General features: G+C 39.6%; 1 protein-coding gene across 11 annotated transcripts in view; it reads right to left on the bottom strand.

Annotated features, from left to right (window-relative positions):
- The window catches only part of DST (dystonin), a 293,848-nt gene that overhangs the window by 57,358 nt on the left and 222,419 nt on the right, over positions 1 to 14,071 (bottom strand). For 9 of the 11 annotated variants that reach the window (XM_061347863.1, XM_061347864.1, XM_061347867.1 and 6 more), the window contains 8 exons: positions 8,445 to 8,606; positions 7,128 to 7,298; positions 5,692 to 5,858; positions 3,416 to 3,575; positions 2,825 to 3,151; positions 2,566 to 2,650; positions 1,218 to 1,459; positions 93 to 299 (listed from right to left, as the gene is read on the bottom strand). In XM_061347863.1, coding sequence (XP_061203847.1) covers positions 93 to 299; positions 1,218 to 1,459; positions 2,566 to 2,650; positions 2,825 to 3,151; positions 3,416 to 3,575; positions 5,692 to 5,858; positions 7,128 to 7,298; positions 8,445 to 8,606 — 1,521 coding nt within the window. The remainder of the gene's footprint in view (positions 1 to 92; positions 300 to 1,217; positions 1,460 to 2,565; positions 2,651 to 2,824; positions 3,152 to 3,415; positions 3,576 to 5,691; positions 5,859 to 7,127; positions 7,299 to 8,444; positions 8,607 to 14,071) is intronic. The other 2 variants (XM_061347874.1, XM_061347872.1) reach the window with 1 other exon arrangement.

Here is a 14,071-nt window from a genome sequence, read left to right as displayed (position 1 = left end):
CAGAAAACATTTGGTAACATTATTAAATGACTTCTTTTATTCAGGTACGCATGGCCAGAGACTGTTACTGCAAAAAGAACAGTTTTCAGTACCTGCTGGGATCTCAGAATGGCAGCATCAATCTCATCCACCTTCTGAGAGATCATGTCACTCACTAATCTGTAACGTTCGTTGTCCTCTGTTATCATCCTGTCAAGCCCCTCTCTGGCCCTCCATGGCACCAGCTCCAGGAAGGCACTGCCAACTTCATTGAGAGTGTCCAGTAAGCCTTTGTTGTTCTTTGCTTCTTTTTTCAGCTCCTGTAAAAGGACATTTAAAGTAAACATGTCAGCATATGAGCTGAACACACACAGCCTGCACATGCTTTTTTTATTCTTTCAACCACTCCTTAAGTCAAGAACTGAAATGTCTGCACAGACCAAAGGGATAAATTAGCACACTTATTTTCATCTCTGTTGTATTAGGTATTAGCTTTTTGATATTATAAGCTATTTGACAGGAAGGTGGGTGATTCTTGAAGAAAATTTTCTACAGAATCTTATTATATATCTTGCATATATTCTTCCAGTCAGTATAGCAGTCTGAACTCTTTGTAATTTTATATGAGTTGTATACAATTAATTCAGGTGATTTCTTAAATGTGCAATGACTAAATTAAATTTCACAGCATCACACAATGCTTCAGGAATGACTTTTTACCCACTTAGAAACTCCCACTGCTGTTTCACTTCTTTTCATATAAGAAAATGAATGGAAAGATTATTTTTTTTTACTTCCTCTCTCCACATCATCTGCACCATCCAGATTTTACTACAAATTTTCTTTTAAAATAAATATTGTTAAACAAGATTAGTAATACATATTTTTAAATGCCAACTCTTTTTACACTTTACAGGATTTTATCTATGTCGCAACTAAAGAACCAAAACAACTTTGCTTGACATCTTAAAGAGTTTTCCCAGGATTAGGTAGCTGCTTGAATAAAAAGGAAATGTTGTACTTCTCTTGTGCTAAAAATAAACCTCAGTCTGATTTCATAAGTGATTATAACAGATGACTCTGGAAAGTGAGTTGGATTCTTAACTACTGTTACATTTAGTCAAATGATGTGATGCCAAAATTTCTTATTCACAAAACAACTTCATGCCAAACATAAGTTAACACAAAGCCTAGCTGAATCATACAGCAATAAATAATTCACAGGTTCTAAAACCTACTTTTTGTCTTTCTTGTACTTGGCTTAATTCTTCACCCTTTGGTATTTGACTTTCATATGAGAGTAACTCCACCTCCACTTCATCAAGCCATTTGCAGAGTTCCTCGTGAGTTGAGTGCAGTTGACCTGCAAGCTGCAGAGCCTGCTCTAAGGTCTTGTATACATCAGAACTCAATTTTGTAATGTCTTTGTATCTTGCTTTAATGCCTTCCAGTTTATCTTGAATTATTACAACTTCATCACCTAAAATAGAGGGATGTTATTTCCTATGATCACAAATATTTAAAACAAAACAAAACCTAACCCAAATCACAAGACCCCCGTGTACCAGAGATCTCAGTATTTAACTTGTAGACAAGGTCAATCTTCAACTACTGTAAAGTATCCTACCATCACTAAAGTTAACAGAGCTATTAAGTTTACCTCAGCTCAGGATCTGTCCTTCTGTCTTTTTTTCTGCTTTACTAAACTATTAGAAAGGAAAAACTTAAGATAAAATATTTAATTCAAACGTTCTTTTTTAGAAAAAATCCAACCTTAAGTTCAAAATACTTCTTAAAATGGCAAAAAAGAAAAAAAAAAGTAAAAAAGTAAAAAAAGTGTTACTGAAAATGTGAAGGAAAAATATCAACAAAATACTAATTAGATTTTCAATTACAGTAATATTTGACATTGCTGTGCACTCCCATTACTATTCACTTGAAACACAACTCAAAAGGCTAAACCAAAACCAATGTACTGAAGTTTATCAGCACATATTCAGACTTCATTATGTAATGTTTGGAACAGAAAAGGACATCCCTCCACCCCCAACCATGTCTGTGCCTTAAAGAGTTCAAGAATGCTAGAAGTGCTGGGAAGTCCGGACAGATGTTGATCTACAGAACACACACGTGTGCAACTGGAATGTAATTTTTCCCACAGTATTAGCTCCAATGGACAAAACTTTCCTCTTGCAGTAAAAGGTAGTCTAAAATCTTGTTCATCTGTGGATGCCTGCAGGGAACTGACTGCATCCACTGCCAAACAGCCCTCCATTATGAGTAATGCCCATAACTTGCTATTAGGAATGGAATGCAGGTTCACTAAAATAATTTTTCACTGAAAGCAATAAAAGATTTGAGGGCCAAACTCTCTACAGTCAAAAAAGGACTTTTGCTTACTTACATTAATAGTAAAACTGACCCCAAAACATATCTTGACCTCAAACCTTTATTAAAATAAGCAACTACGACTGCTTTAACTAGCAAATATGGACTAATATTTAAAAGTTCTACTTAAATTCTCATCAGCACTTGCAAGTACAAGATAAAAAGCCTGATGAATCACAGTTTTCTATAAGCTCTCACCTGTTGTATGCTTGAGAAGCTCTAAGCCATTTTGTATAGCTAAATCAACATTCTGTTTTCTAAGAAGAATCTCTTCCTGAAGATCCTAAGAGAAAAGGCCATTTGTGTTAGCACAGATACAACAAATTATAATATTTTATTTGGAATTAGCATATTAACACTTCAAAGAAAATATAATAATGAAAAATAAATAAAGTATGGGAATACAAATAAAATTTTTAAAATAAACTAAATAATAAATGAACAGAAATAAAAATACCAGTAGTTCAGAGTGCTGTTTCTCAAGCAATTCTCTGTTGCAATCTTGGACTGCCAATTTGCTCAGTTTATCATGGATTTCATTCAGCCAGTTCATCAATTCAACTTCGTCCTCCCCAAAAATCTGAGCATTGCTGTAAGCTTGCTGGAGAAGTTCAGACCTGCTGTTCATCTTCTCTTGAATCTCAATGTATCGGGCCTGAGAAGAATCTAGCTTTTCCTGCACCATATCTTTATCTTCCCTGGAGCTCATAGTCTTTAGAGACTGACCAGTGCTAACGGCCTGATGTAAACTCTTATTGTGAGCTAGGACATCATCTTCTAGGGCCTATATTTTTTTTTAATAATGAAGAATAATGGAAAAGAAAAGCAGAAAAACATAAAAGAAACACAAGTTGAACTCAATGAAAACTGGATGAAAAAGGACATATTACCAACATAAATATAAAAACCAAATTACAGGGAAAAAAAAAAAAAAAAAAAAAAAATGAGCCTGGTAGAACATTCACCGCAACACCTTTGGCAATTGAGTTGCACTTTACAGAAGCATCTGAAAAGAATGACACAAGCAAGCACGTGGTTTGTATCTTACTTTATGCTGAGAAATTTGCTGCTGCAGTTTCGAGGCCTGCGTTCCAACGGGTTCTGCATTTGCAAGCCTCTTCTCTGTGGCAGTCAGCCACTCCACTAGTGGCTCGAGAGCTTCATGGAACTGCTGTGCTACCACTGAGATGCCTTCCAACTGACGGTTCCTATCAACACGCCAAGAGAAAGGTTATTTTTTGTGATGAAGTAAGTGTGAAATACCTAGAAAAAAAATATGAAAGGCCCTTGAATCCTTTGCAAAATAAAGGATATAATTGTCTTGTTGTAGGAACCACTCATCAAATGAAATAGAAATATATCTATGATACTCATGAAAACCAAGGTAAAGTTAAAATCAAATAAAATATTGAAAAAACACTTCCGAAGCTGTTTGAAACTCTCTGAGCTAATATGCAACTTTTGCAAATAAACAAAGTATCACTTTATTCATATACCTACTGCTAAAAGTAATCTAGCACAAAATTCAGCACAACCTTGTTTTGTACCCAATAGGACAATTCTTAAGTTTCTTGCTGTCTTTAAGCATAAAGTTACATTCCCTTCACTAGTAAACATTTTAAAGTTAGACAAAAGATCTACTGAACCAGAACATACTGTCATGCTTCCTCAGCACTGTAAAATATCTTTAAAGATTTGTTCAGTGATGTGAACAAAACTATTTGGCTCTACTTCTGCATCTCTTGCTCTTGGTAAAAGCTCTCAACAAAGTTAGTGAGACAACGTTAATACAGCAGAGACTTGACCTCCAAACTAAGAAAGCACTATCTAAAACATTTTTGTTTCAGATTATTACATTTCAGAGAAGGTTCTTGATTGCAGGAACTGCCTTCTCTACAAACCACTGCTGAACAAATCTCATTCAAGCAGACTTTTAAAGAGAGATTTGTCCTACATGAAGAACATCACAGTATTTCAAATGGGGCTCTCATTCCAGATAAAACCTATGTTTATATGTGCTTCCCAAGGCTAATAAACAATGTAGACTTCACACACTTAGCCACAGAACACTCAGTGAAGTACTCTACATAGTTTTCAAAATCATCCTCAAATCTCCTCTTCATTTCTAGAGACTGACCTAAGAAAAATGGATACAAGCTTGCAGCTAATACATAGCTTTAGAAAAGCTGAAATTCGATTTTTAATCAAATATCATCAGACTGGAAGAATAATATCAAATCAAACATGACATTTCCCATGGCTAATGAGTCAGATGCTTTCAATAAAAAAAAAAAGAAAGAAGGAAATAATGGTCTATCAGTGGTTGACTCTGCTAATTAATCAATCATATTAGTAGCATGAGGTAACAAAAAAGGTTCAGAGTAAATGAACTAAAGAGGGACTGCCAGAAGCAGTAGGAGACAACAAGCTGAATTCAATGCTATTCTAGCACCCAAATCCTAACATCCATTTGCTCTTCACTGCAAAGCTTCACTGTTCACTTAAATTCATTTTTCTTCAACTTACCAAGTCATTTCTTGTTCTTAATTATACGCTTGTTCAGGTCCCCCTGTTATGCATACTCTTCCTCTTTCTACTCTGAACAAGGCTGTCCTTTTTCAGATCCCCACCCAGAAAACACGATTAGCAAACCTTTCAACACAGATTTCTTCAAAGACAATTCACAGTTCAGAACATACCAGGTGTTTTATACACCAACAACAACTCGTAAATCTAAGTGTGTGTATACACAGATACCAAGAGTATGGTTTTGGGTTTTTTTTGGTTTTTTTTTGGGGGGGGGGGTTTGGTTGGTTGTTTTGGGGTTTGTTTGTGGTTTTTTGTGTTTCCTCCCCAGCATAAGTACACCAGCAACCAACAGTACGAGGATAAAGTTGCAGAAACTAATTATATGGACAACACCAAAAACAAACATCAAGAATTGAGTGCTTCCTCCATAGCAACATGTCAAGATTTTGAAGTTCCAAGAGAGTGTTATTATTTAAATGTAAAATTTACACTTGATCCTATACAAAACAAGTTCCTGCATCAAGAAATCTGCATTCTAATCAACTAATGGAAATAAAATATTAAGAAGACACACATGAAATTAATTGTGGCAGACTGTAGCGTCTTAGGCTAAAATTTTTAAAAGCTTTCGGTCTGTTCAAGTTACTTCGCTTTTCCTTCAGAGGTTCTATTATATCTACATCAAGAATGACAGTACTTACAAGATTTCATAGCAGGGAGTTCCACATGCTGCTTCTAATCATCTATCGCATCCTATGTCTACATTTTTCAAATATATGAAAGAATTTCAAATACCTTGTTTCAGCTTTACTGAGCAGTGCATCCCATCGACTATCCAGGAAACTCAACTGTTTCAAGATTTTCACCTTATCAGCAGGTTCTGCTGACTCTGCAATTTTCTCCCCTTCACGCTTGATTACCTCAACGGTAGGCTTGCGGTCATCCAGCAACCTCTGGAGAAGCTACAAAGAAAGCAATCAGGCACCAGGTTATTAGAAACATTGTAATAACACAATTGCTAAAACAGAAGGAATAGACTCTTTGAAACCATGTTAGAGTGATATATTGCCTATATTGTGATGAAACTGAATAATGCTACAGTGCACAGTGCAGTACAATGCACAGTGCACCTCCAACACAAGTTCATTTTAGTTTCTCAATTGTTTTGCTATGAACAGCAGAGCTTCATGAAGCCCAAACAATCTCCTTGGTTTCCATGTGACAAAGATGTACGCAGCCCAACAACGAGTGAACACGTAGAGGAAAAAGTTCCATTTAATACCACTGAGGGAAACAAGATATTCAGAGTATCTGATACATTTTATAGGAACATTTCTGAGAAAGTTACATGCCCTTCTAGATCTGGAAACATGAAGTTAATTCTGACATATAGGTAGTTAGGAAAATACTATTAATAAAAAATACTAAACAAAAACTATTGTACAATCAACTCTCTACTTGTTTGAGATGTGACTGAGTTCACTGATATAGACCAGTAAATTAATTTCTCCGCAAAGAATAAAATACACCTTTGTCTACAGTCCTCCCTTCCTCCTTTCTCTAGCTGCCTTTGGTAATAGTAACATTTTGCCTTTGTAGATATCCCAACATGAGAATCCCCTGACATTACTCACCATAACTTTATATTAAATCTCTGGGTGGGAGTTGGCCACACAGTACAACTGTATGGAATGTATGTTTCATAAGCTACATTTTAGTTCTTTTTGCTATAACCATTATGAATATTTGCAAGAGTTGACAAGACTGATAGTGCTTCTACATTACCACAGACCATTACCCAACAGCATTCCAACTAATTACCAACAATGAAAAGGTCAGAATCAGGATCAAGAACCAAGTATTTAAGTCTGTAATTTGCAATATTACCTTGGAATTATTACAATGAAACTTTACTAGTTTTTATTTCCCACTTTTCAAATGACCAAACACTTGATTTCATGCTTTCTCTTTTTCCAATGGATCTTTAACAATCCTTTCCACATAGTATTAATAATTCTAACCAGAGCTCAAATTGCAGTGTCATAGAAAATTAGCACTTCTCCCAACCCTAAAGAGATTCTTGAGTATTGAACAGATGGCTGCTTTATACAACTTGGCACCCTTCAATGTCATATAATATACTTGACCAGATTTTATGTTTTGCCAAAGCCTAAGAATTTATTCTCATTGATCCAGTGGAAGGAGAGATATTCTGAACTTATTTCACTTACTTTCTGTTCTTGTATTTGGGCCTTCACAACTTTGAATTCAGCAGATGGTGGTTTCTGATTAGCCACAAGGTCTTCTGTATCAATGAGCCAGCTAAGCAGAGATTCAAGGGCATCCTGAAATCTCCCACAGTGAAGAAGGGCTTCCTGCAATTGTGCAGCACGCTGGGCAACCTGGAAAAAAAAGTAGAGGATCAGACTCTAGTCACCTTTTCTTTTCATTTATGTGAAATCAGTAGCCAAAATCCGTAGAACACCTGGCAATATCACAAACACTCATTTTCATAGCTATTCATAAGAGCACTATGGCACAATTTAGCATTCATCTCTCAGAGCTACAGACATCAAATGAAAAGAGGAAGTTGATTGCCAGAAAATCAGTAGTAGTTCCTTATTACAAGAGATGTAAGCCTGTTTTGTATAGCTATAGTATTATGAAATATATTGACAGGATGTTTGTGTATCAGATCATCTTTATTTTCCTTATAGGAAGACTGAGCCAGGAACCCAAAGTAGCAACTCTTAATACGGGGCAATAATCCATCCAATGGGAAGAAGACATAAGAGAGGAGAAGGCACATAGGTGAACTACAGATATCTGCTGTTCTGCTGTGTCACTCCTTCAGGAAGACAGAGTGGAGAAAAATGAGTGCCATTTCTACTTCCCACCCTTTCCATTTTCCAAGAGCAGTTACTGCTGGAAGAGGACTCTTCAAAAGCATAGAAAATAAACTACAGCCATTTTTCCAAAGCAGTGGTACCATCTCATGTCTTAAGCAATATAATCCTATACAATATAATACAATTATAAAGGAAATGTGCCACTAGTCACACAAAGCCAAGCTGTCTCACTGCTCTGTGCACTGCACAGGCACAACAGTGTACATGAACCGATACAATACAGAATGAAAAAACATCTGAACAAAGACTGAAAAACAACTACTTGAAAGTAGCTGGCGACAAATGACATAGCTACCTTTCCCATGAAAGTATCACAACTCTAACCTCTTTGATTGGGTTATCAAACTTCCCTGGTCTGCTTAAGCAGGAAGGAACACCTAGTCCTAGAGGAGTCCTTCCTGAATAAAAATCCAGGACAGACCTACAGAAAGTTTGACAAAACCTTATAAATGACAGTAATAGCTCTGGCTACTAGTGATACAAATCTTATCCTCTGAATTACCAACAGAATGATTGTGTAAAGTAATATAATTCCTATTCTTAGAGAGTATTTAATTTCCTGTATTTTGAAAAACGTCAGCAAGCAAATAATCAAAAAGCAGAGCACAACAGAAGCAGAATAGTGTACAAAACAATAACCTTCTTATTAAGAGTCTTCCATCGGGTGTTGACATCTTCAAGGTCATGTTCAAGGTTTTCTGTGTTGGAACTTTTAGCAGCACTTTGAATAAGGCCTTGACCCAACCAATTTACCTCCTGTTGTTTTACTTGCAAGGGCTCAATTTCTTCTTTCTGAAATACCTGCAGTTGAAATACAAAACACACATGAAACATTGTGTCTTCTGACATGGTGGTTACATCACGGTATGCAACAACAACAACAACAAGAAAAGCTGAAAATTGGTCTTCGGAAGAAAGGAAACCATGCCTCATCAGCACCTTCCTAAGAAAAAAATCATTAATGTCAACAGAAAGGACTCAATCTAAACAGAGTAAATGCAATACACCACAGGGAAAATGACGCTCATTTCCATGAGTAGTTTTAGACAGGAAGGAAAGGGACTGAGAGTAGAGGGACAAAAAATTAGGACAAAAGCAGAAGTTAAAGAAGCAGTAAAGAATGAGCTATTTTAAAGTAGCTTTTAGAAGAATATAGTAGTAATAAGTGAGGAGGAGGCACTACAGATGCTGGTGAAACAGTATCCCAGCAGACGCCCAGGAGAATGGGTTTTCATTCAGAGGGATTTCTTGCAAATTACTAGGGCTTTGAACCTACCCAAAAGGGCAGTTTGAGCAGTTCTCTGTTTGCTTTATTCTACTCTTTCAGGTATTTAAACTTTTTCAGAGCCAGATTATTACCATTAGCAACAGCAATATAAATCTCCATTTGTATTCAACTGCATTAGGCTGCACTGACACCAGTGTCAATGAGATCAGAAAATGGCCTGAAGCCCCTGAATTAATTACACAGGCCAGTGAAAAATAACCAATGAATAAACAATGCTAAAGAATGCTCAACTTTTGACCCTAAATCCTTCTATTTCTATAGCAGCATTCAGTAACAGTTTTGGTGTACACTTAGTGCATTCAAAGCAACCTTTCTCAGCATCCTGAAAAGCAGGAATCGCTTTGAGCGTACCAGTTACTCTCCTCTTTTGCACCAAACACAGTGTGCCAAGAGACTGCTTTTAAACCACCAGACCTCAGGTGGCTGAGCATGCTTCCACCAGCTTGACAAGTCAATCTAGAAGCTAGAGCACTTACACTAAACAGGAGGAGTAAAATAAATGAAGCAGCCCTCAGAACTTTGTTTCTACTGACAAAAAAAAACAAACAACCAACCCACCCTGAAAACTGTAAGACTGTGGTTACATGAAAACAGAGTGGAACCAGCTAGCTGCTCCCAGAAAAAAAAAAAAAAGGAAAACGCTTGTGTTTTTCTTGACTGTAGGGCAGGGAGGAGGCAGAATAATATTTCCACACAGAATCAATAACAAATTCTTTTTTTATGTGCCGTAAAGCCTCGTCTTTCTGAGAGCAATTCCTACCACAGAGAGGACTGATCTCCATAATCTGTCCTTTAAAGACACATGCATTCCTTGCAGAGAGAAGCTTAAAATAAATTACAATTATTGCTGAGGCCAAAGTTTACCAGAACAACTTAGCAACAAAGCCTGAAGTATCTCGGATTTCAACCAGAGTGGGAAGAAAAAAATTACAGACCCGACAAACACCCTTTCCTTATTACAAAGCTTCACTTCTTACTCTCTTACTTCATCCACCACTTTCAAAGCACTGCAAGATCCTGTGCTTGTAAAATACTGCTGTAATGTCAGAGCTGCTCTCTGGCAAAAGGCAGCTTTCAGAAGAGGCGATGAGCCTTTAATCTGCCTGCTTTGGAAACCACAACCACTCTTGCTTATACCTTGATGAGTAAGGCTCTTCAGGCTGAACACATGGGCTGTAGCTGCCCTTGAATGGCACTGCCCATAACAAAGCTCTGTACAAACAGCCAGCGACAACACGGGTGCATGGAGGATGCACTTTGCATCGGGACTAACAGCACCAGCTGGTGATAAATAAGCCTGCCCCACAGAGCTGGGAGTAAACACCCCCTTCAGAATTTGTCCCCAGTTCATGTGCTCTACTGACCATCTCACTACTGTGGACATGCCACGTGTGCTATGCAAATGACACTGATTATTACATCTGCCAAATTAATAAAAACCCCCATGTTTTTGAAACAACAAAGTCTGAAGAAAGCTTTAAACAAATATCTTTAAGGCTGCATTACAACTATTCAAAAACCTATGGGGATTTTGGTTTTCAATTTGTTTTTTAATTACCTTGTTAGACAACAGGCCATTGCAGACTGTATCTAAGGTTTCTTGGATGTCAGTGGTCCAGATACTTCTTGGGCAAGCTTTTGGACAGTTTACAGTACTATCTAATTCAAGCTGTTGAACAGAAAATGCCACTTCATTTGAGCCTGCACGTGCAATACTGGATTCCTCTGTATCAGGTAAAATCTCATATTTTGCTAAATCCAAGTCACTAGTATTTACAGCAACATTCATGTAATAAACATCTACGTGAGGAAGTGCCTCATCCACGTGATCCTCCTCTACTGTTGTGTCTTGTGTTTTAATTTTTTCATGAACTTCATATCCATTTTCCACTTCATTTTTGTCAAGGGAAATACTTCCATTACCTTGAAGAGGATCTTCATGTGACAGAGTTTTCTCTTTGAAACCTTGTAAGTGAGAGTATTCCCCCTCCAACTCTTCCTGATCACTTTCACATGTCTGAGCATCGCTTTGTTTTACTTTTCCAGCAAGTAAAACATCATGCAAAGCCAATCTGCAGCTTTCTTTGACAGGGAGGCTAGTAGTTGCAAGCAGTGGGGTGTGCTGCTCTCTGCAAATTGCTGGAAAATATGGTCTGAACTGACCTACTGCATGGATATCTTCTGCAGAAGATAAACTTCGGGTCTGAGTTTGCTCCTCTGCTAACAACGTATCTTGTTTTTCTTCCCTTTCTGTTGGAGGGCTGCATAAACCAGAATCATCCTCTTCTGAGGTAAGAGAGTTAGCACCCCATTTGCATTTGCCCGACCTAACTGTATCTGACATATCAGCAGTTTCATTAAAGGAGCTTTCACTTTTATTTGTGTAATCCGAAAAGTTGGGCGGAACAAGCATTCTCCATGATCTCCTATGCTCCTTCTTTTCTGTGTGAGACTTTGCTTTAGGTAATGCAGCTGTCCGAATTATATCACTGTTCAGTTTGAGTGCATCAAAGATCATTTTTTCATCTAGCTTGTTAGCTTCACGGCTTCGGAGCTCAAAAACACTGGAAGAAGTAAGGGCACCATTGGAGCACAAAGTGCTGATGTCCAGTGTTCTATGACTGTAGGGTAAAGTCCGATCAGTGAAATGCCTCGAGGTGAGGCTGCCCTTGGAGCCCGAATCGATCTGTTCATTCAGCCGCACAGTGTCATAGATGGACCTCTGGGGAACATAGCAGTCTTCAATATTTAGATCTTCATCTTCTTCCCCTTTGCCAACACACGGGGGATTCTGACGTAGACAGTCTGGCCTGCTAAGTGGCTTCCCCATCCTGAGAGTACACCACTATACCTCTGTTTTCATGGATACACAGGAAACATTTAAAAGACACTAGCACTCTACAGAATTACAGTAAACTTGTCCTTAGCATAAGATGCATAGATACTAAATATACACCATAACTTATGAGGTGGCTGAGGTTGTTCATAATCAGTGCATCAGTTTAGATGCAATTTTATCTGGATGTGAGGTTCCTCCACCCCCCCCAACCCCCCCCCAAAATATAAAGTGCTTCAGTAAGAAAGTAACATAAATCTTCCAATGTCACAGAAAAACAAAGTATAACAAAACTCAGCAGTGGCTCAAATATTGCAAACACTCCGTGGAAGGCTTCATTTATTTTTCTGGGTCAGAATCTGTATCTGAAATCTCCCAAATAAACCTTCTAAATGAACAAGCGTTACAGAAGGCAACACATTATCTTCTGTAGGTGATGGCTTAACTGTAATCCATTTAACTGGTTTGCAGAGTCCCATCTCCTTTATAAATAAAACATGGTGCGGCAGCTTAACAGGACAGAATCCACAGTAGCTGTGTACGGTCCAGAAAAAGGCACAGAGAAAATCTTTAGGGGGATGGGGGGAAAAATAAGTTAAATCCAGAACAGTAAGAATAATAGACTAGCCCTTTACTTTTTTTTTGGCAATAGCTATAAATAACCTTGATCCGAAAGGCAGCTTATCCTCCTCTTGTACCAGGCTTGTCCGTGGTGCCCCACTAATGTGCTGTCCCACAGGAAAACATCACTTTCTAAGCAGCCAAACCAACGCGTCCTTCGAGCAGGCAGTCGGAAAACAAACGTTTTACACCGATTCTCCCAGTGCCATCCCAGAGAGCCGTTTAAGGCAGCTGCAGAGCACAGCAAGCGTGGCGGGTGTTTCCCGAAGGCACGGCAGGTTTGCGTTCGGCAGGTCCCGACTACAAGCCGCAGCCAGCGGTCTGTACGCGCTCCTTTCCCCTCATTTCTGAAGCGCGGCTGCCAAGGAGGAGCGGCTGGAGGTTCGCCCCGGCCTCCCCCAGCGAGCCGCCCAGCTCTGCGGTTCGCCCGCTCCCTGCGGGCCGGCAGCGCCCGCCCAGCGCCGCGCTGCGAGAAACGCCCCGTTTCGCTCTTGAGGCAACATCTGCTCCCGGCCCGCCCGCTCCCGCAGCGCCGCTCCGGGGGCTGCCCCCGGCAGACAGCCCGTCCTCCTCCTCCTTTGCCTCAGCCCCTCGCGCACTCGCTGCCCGCACCTCCACCTCAGGCGGCTCTGCCGGCGCCGGGCGGTGGAGCCGGGCGGGGCAGCGGCGGCCGGCCGGCCAGCCTCAGCCCACAGCTGAGCGCCGCCGCGGCCCGCAGCTCCCAGCTGTCACCGCACCGCACCGCACCGCTCAGGCCGGCACGCGTTCCTGAGACAAAGTCTGGTAACAACACAAAGCGCTGCTCCGGGCCACTCTGCACCCCATTTCCCCACCTCATAAAGCTGTCGTCTAAAAGAGATGCTTCCACTCTGAAATTAAAAGTTTATCTGTGCATCATTTTAAAAACATCCCTCAAACTCATCTTTAGTGATCAGAATGGCTACATATTACTCCACTCGACATGCAAAGAGAGTCATTCAGCCCAGTTGTGACTCTCTTCAATGTGGCTCATGGCCCCTTGGCAAAAGCTTAGGGTGGCGCTGTCTGATGGGACAGCCAACATCTCAGTGCCAAGCCAATCCCTAGATCCCACCAAAAGAAACATTAACATGTTGGAAACAAGTATCTACATTTGGAAAGCACCTTTTTCATGGAACTCAGAGCACCACAAAATCAGCCTAACAGCACAAAGGTTCAGGCCTTGGACATTCACATCTTTTAAATAAAGTTCAATGCTTTGCACCTACAACTCTTGCTCATAATCATGCAGGTGAAAGGCTGGGCAACTCACAGGTAACTCACCAACAGTACAAGAAGCTGTCATGACCAAGCTGCTCTGCTCCAGCAGAAACCATACCCCTAACCACCAAAGACCTGCATTGCCTGTGTGACAGTGGCCATCAGTTGTAGTGGCAATTCAGACCTCAGCCTAAGGACAGCATATGGCACTTAGAGCTAAAACTTAACATGGTATTAACTACAATCAGATGAAGCTTTCCCCGTTAAGCAACCAGCAGGATA

Source organism: Neopsephotus bourkii, unplaced genomic scaffold (genome assembly GCF_033783945.1).
Source record: "Neopsephotus bourkii isolate Nb327-2 ecotype Australia unplaced genomic scaffold, CSIRO-AGI_Nbou_v1 NB_330, whole genome shotgun sequence".
Taxonomy (NCBI): domain Eukaryota; kingdom Metazoa; phylum Chordata; class Aves; order Psittaciformes; family Psittacidae; genus Neopsephotus; species Neopsephotus bourkii.
This window is presented reverse-complemented; position numbering and strand designations above follow the sequence as displayed.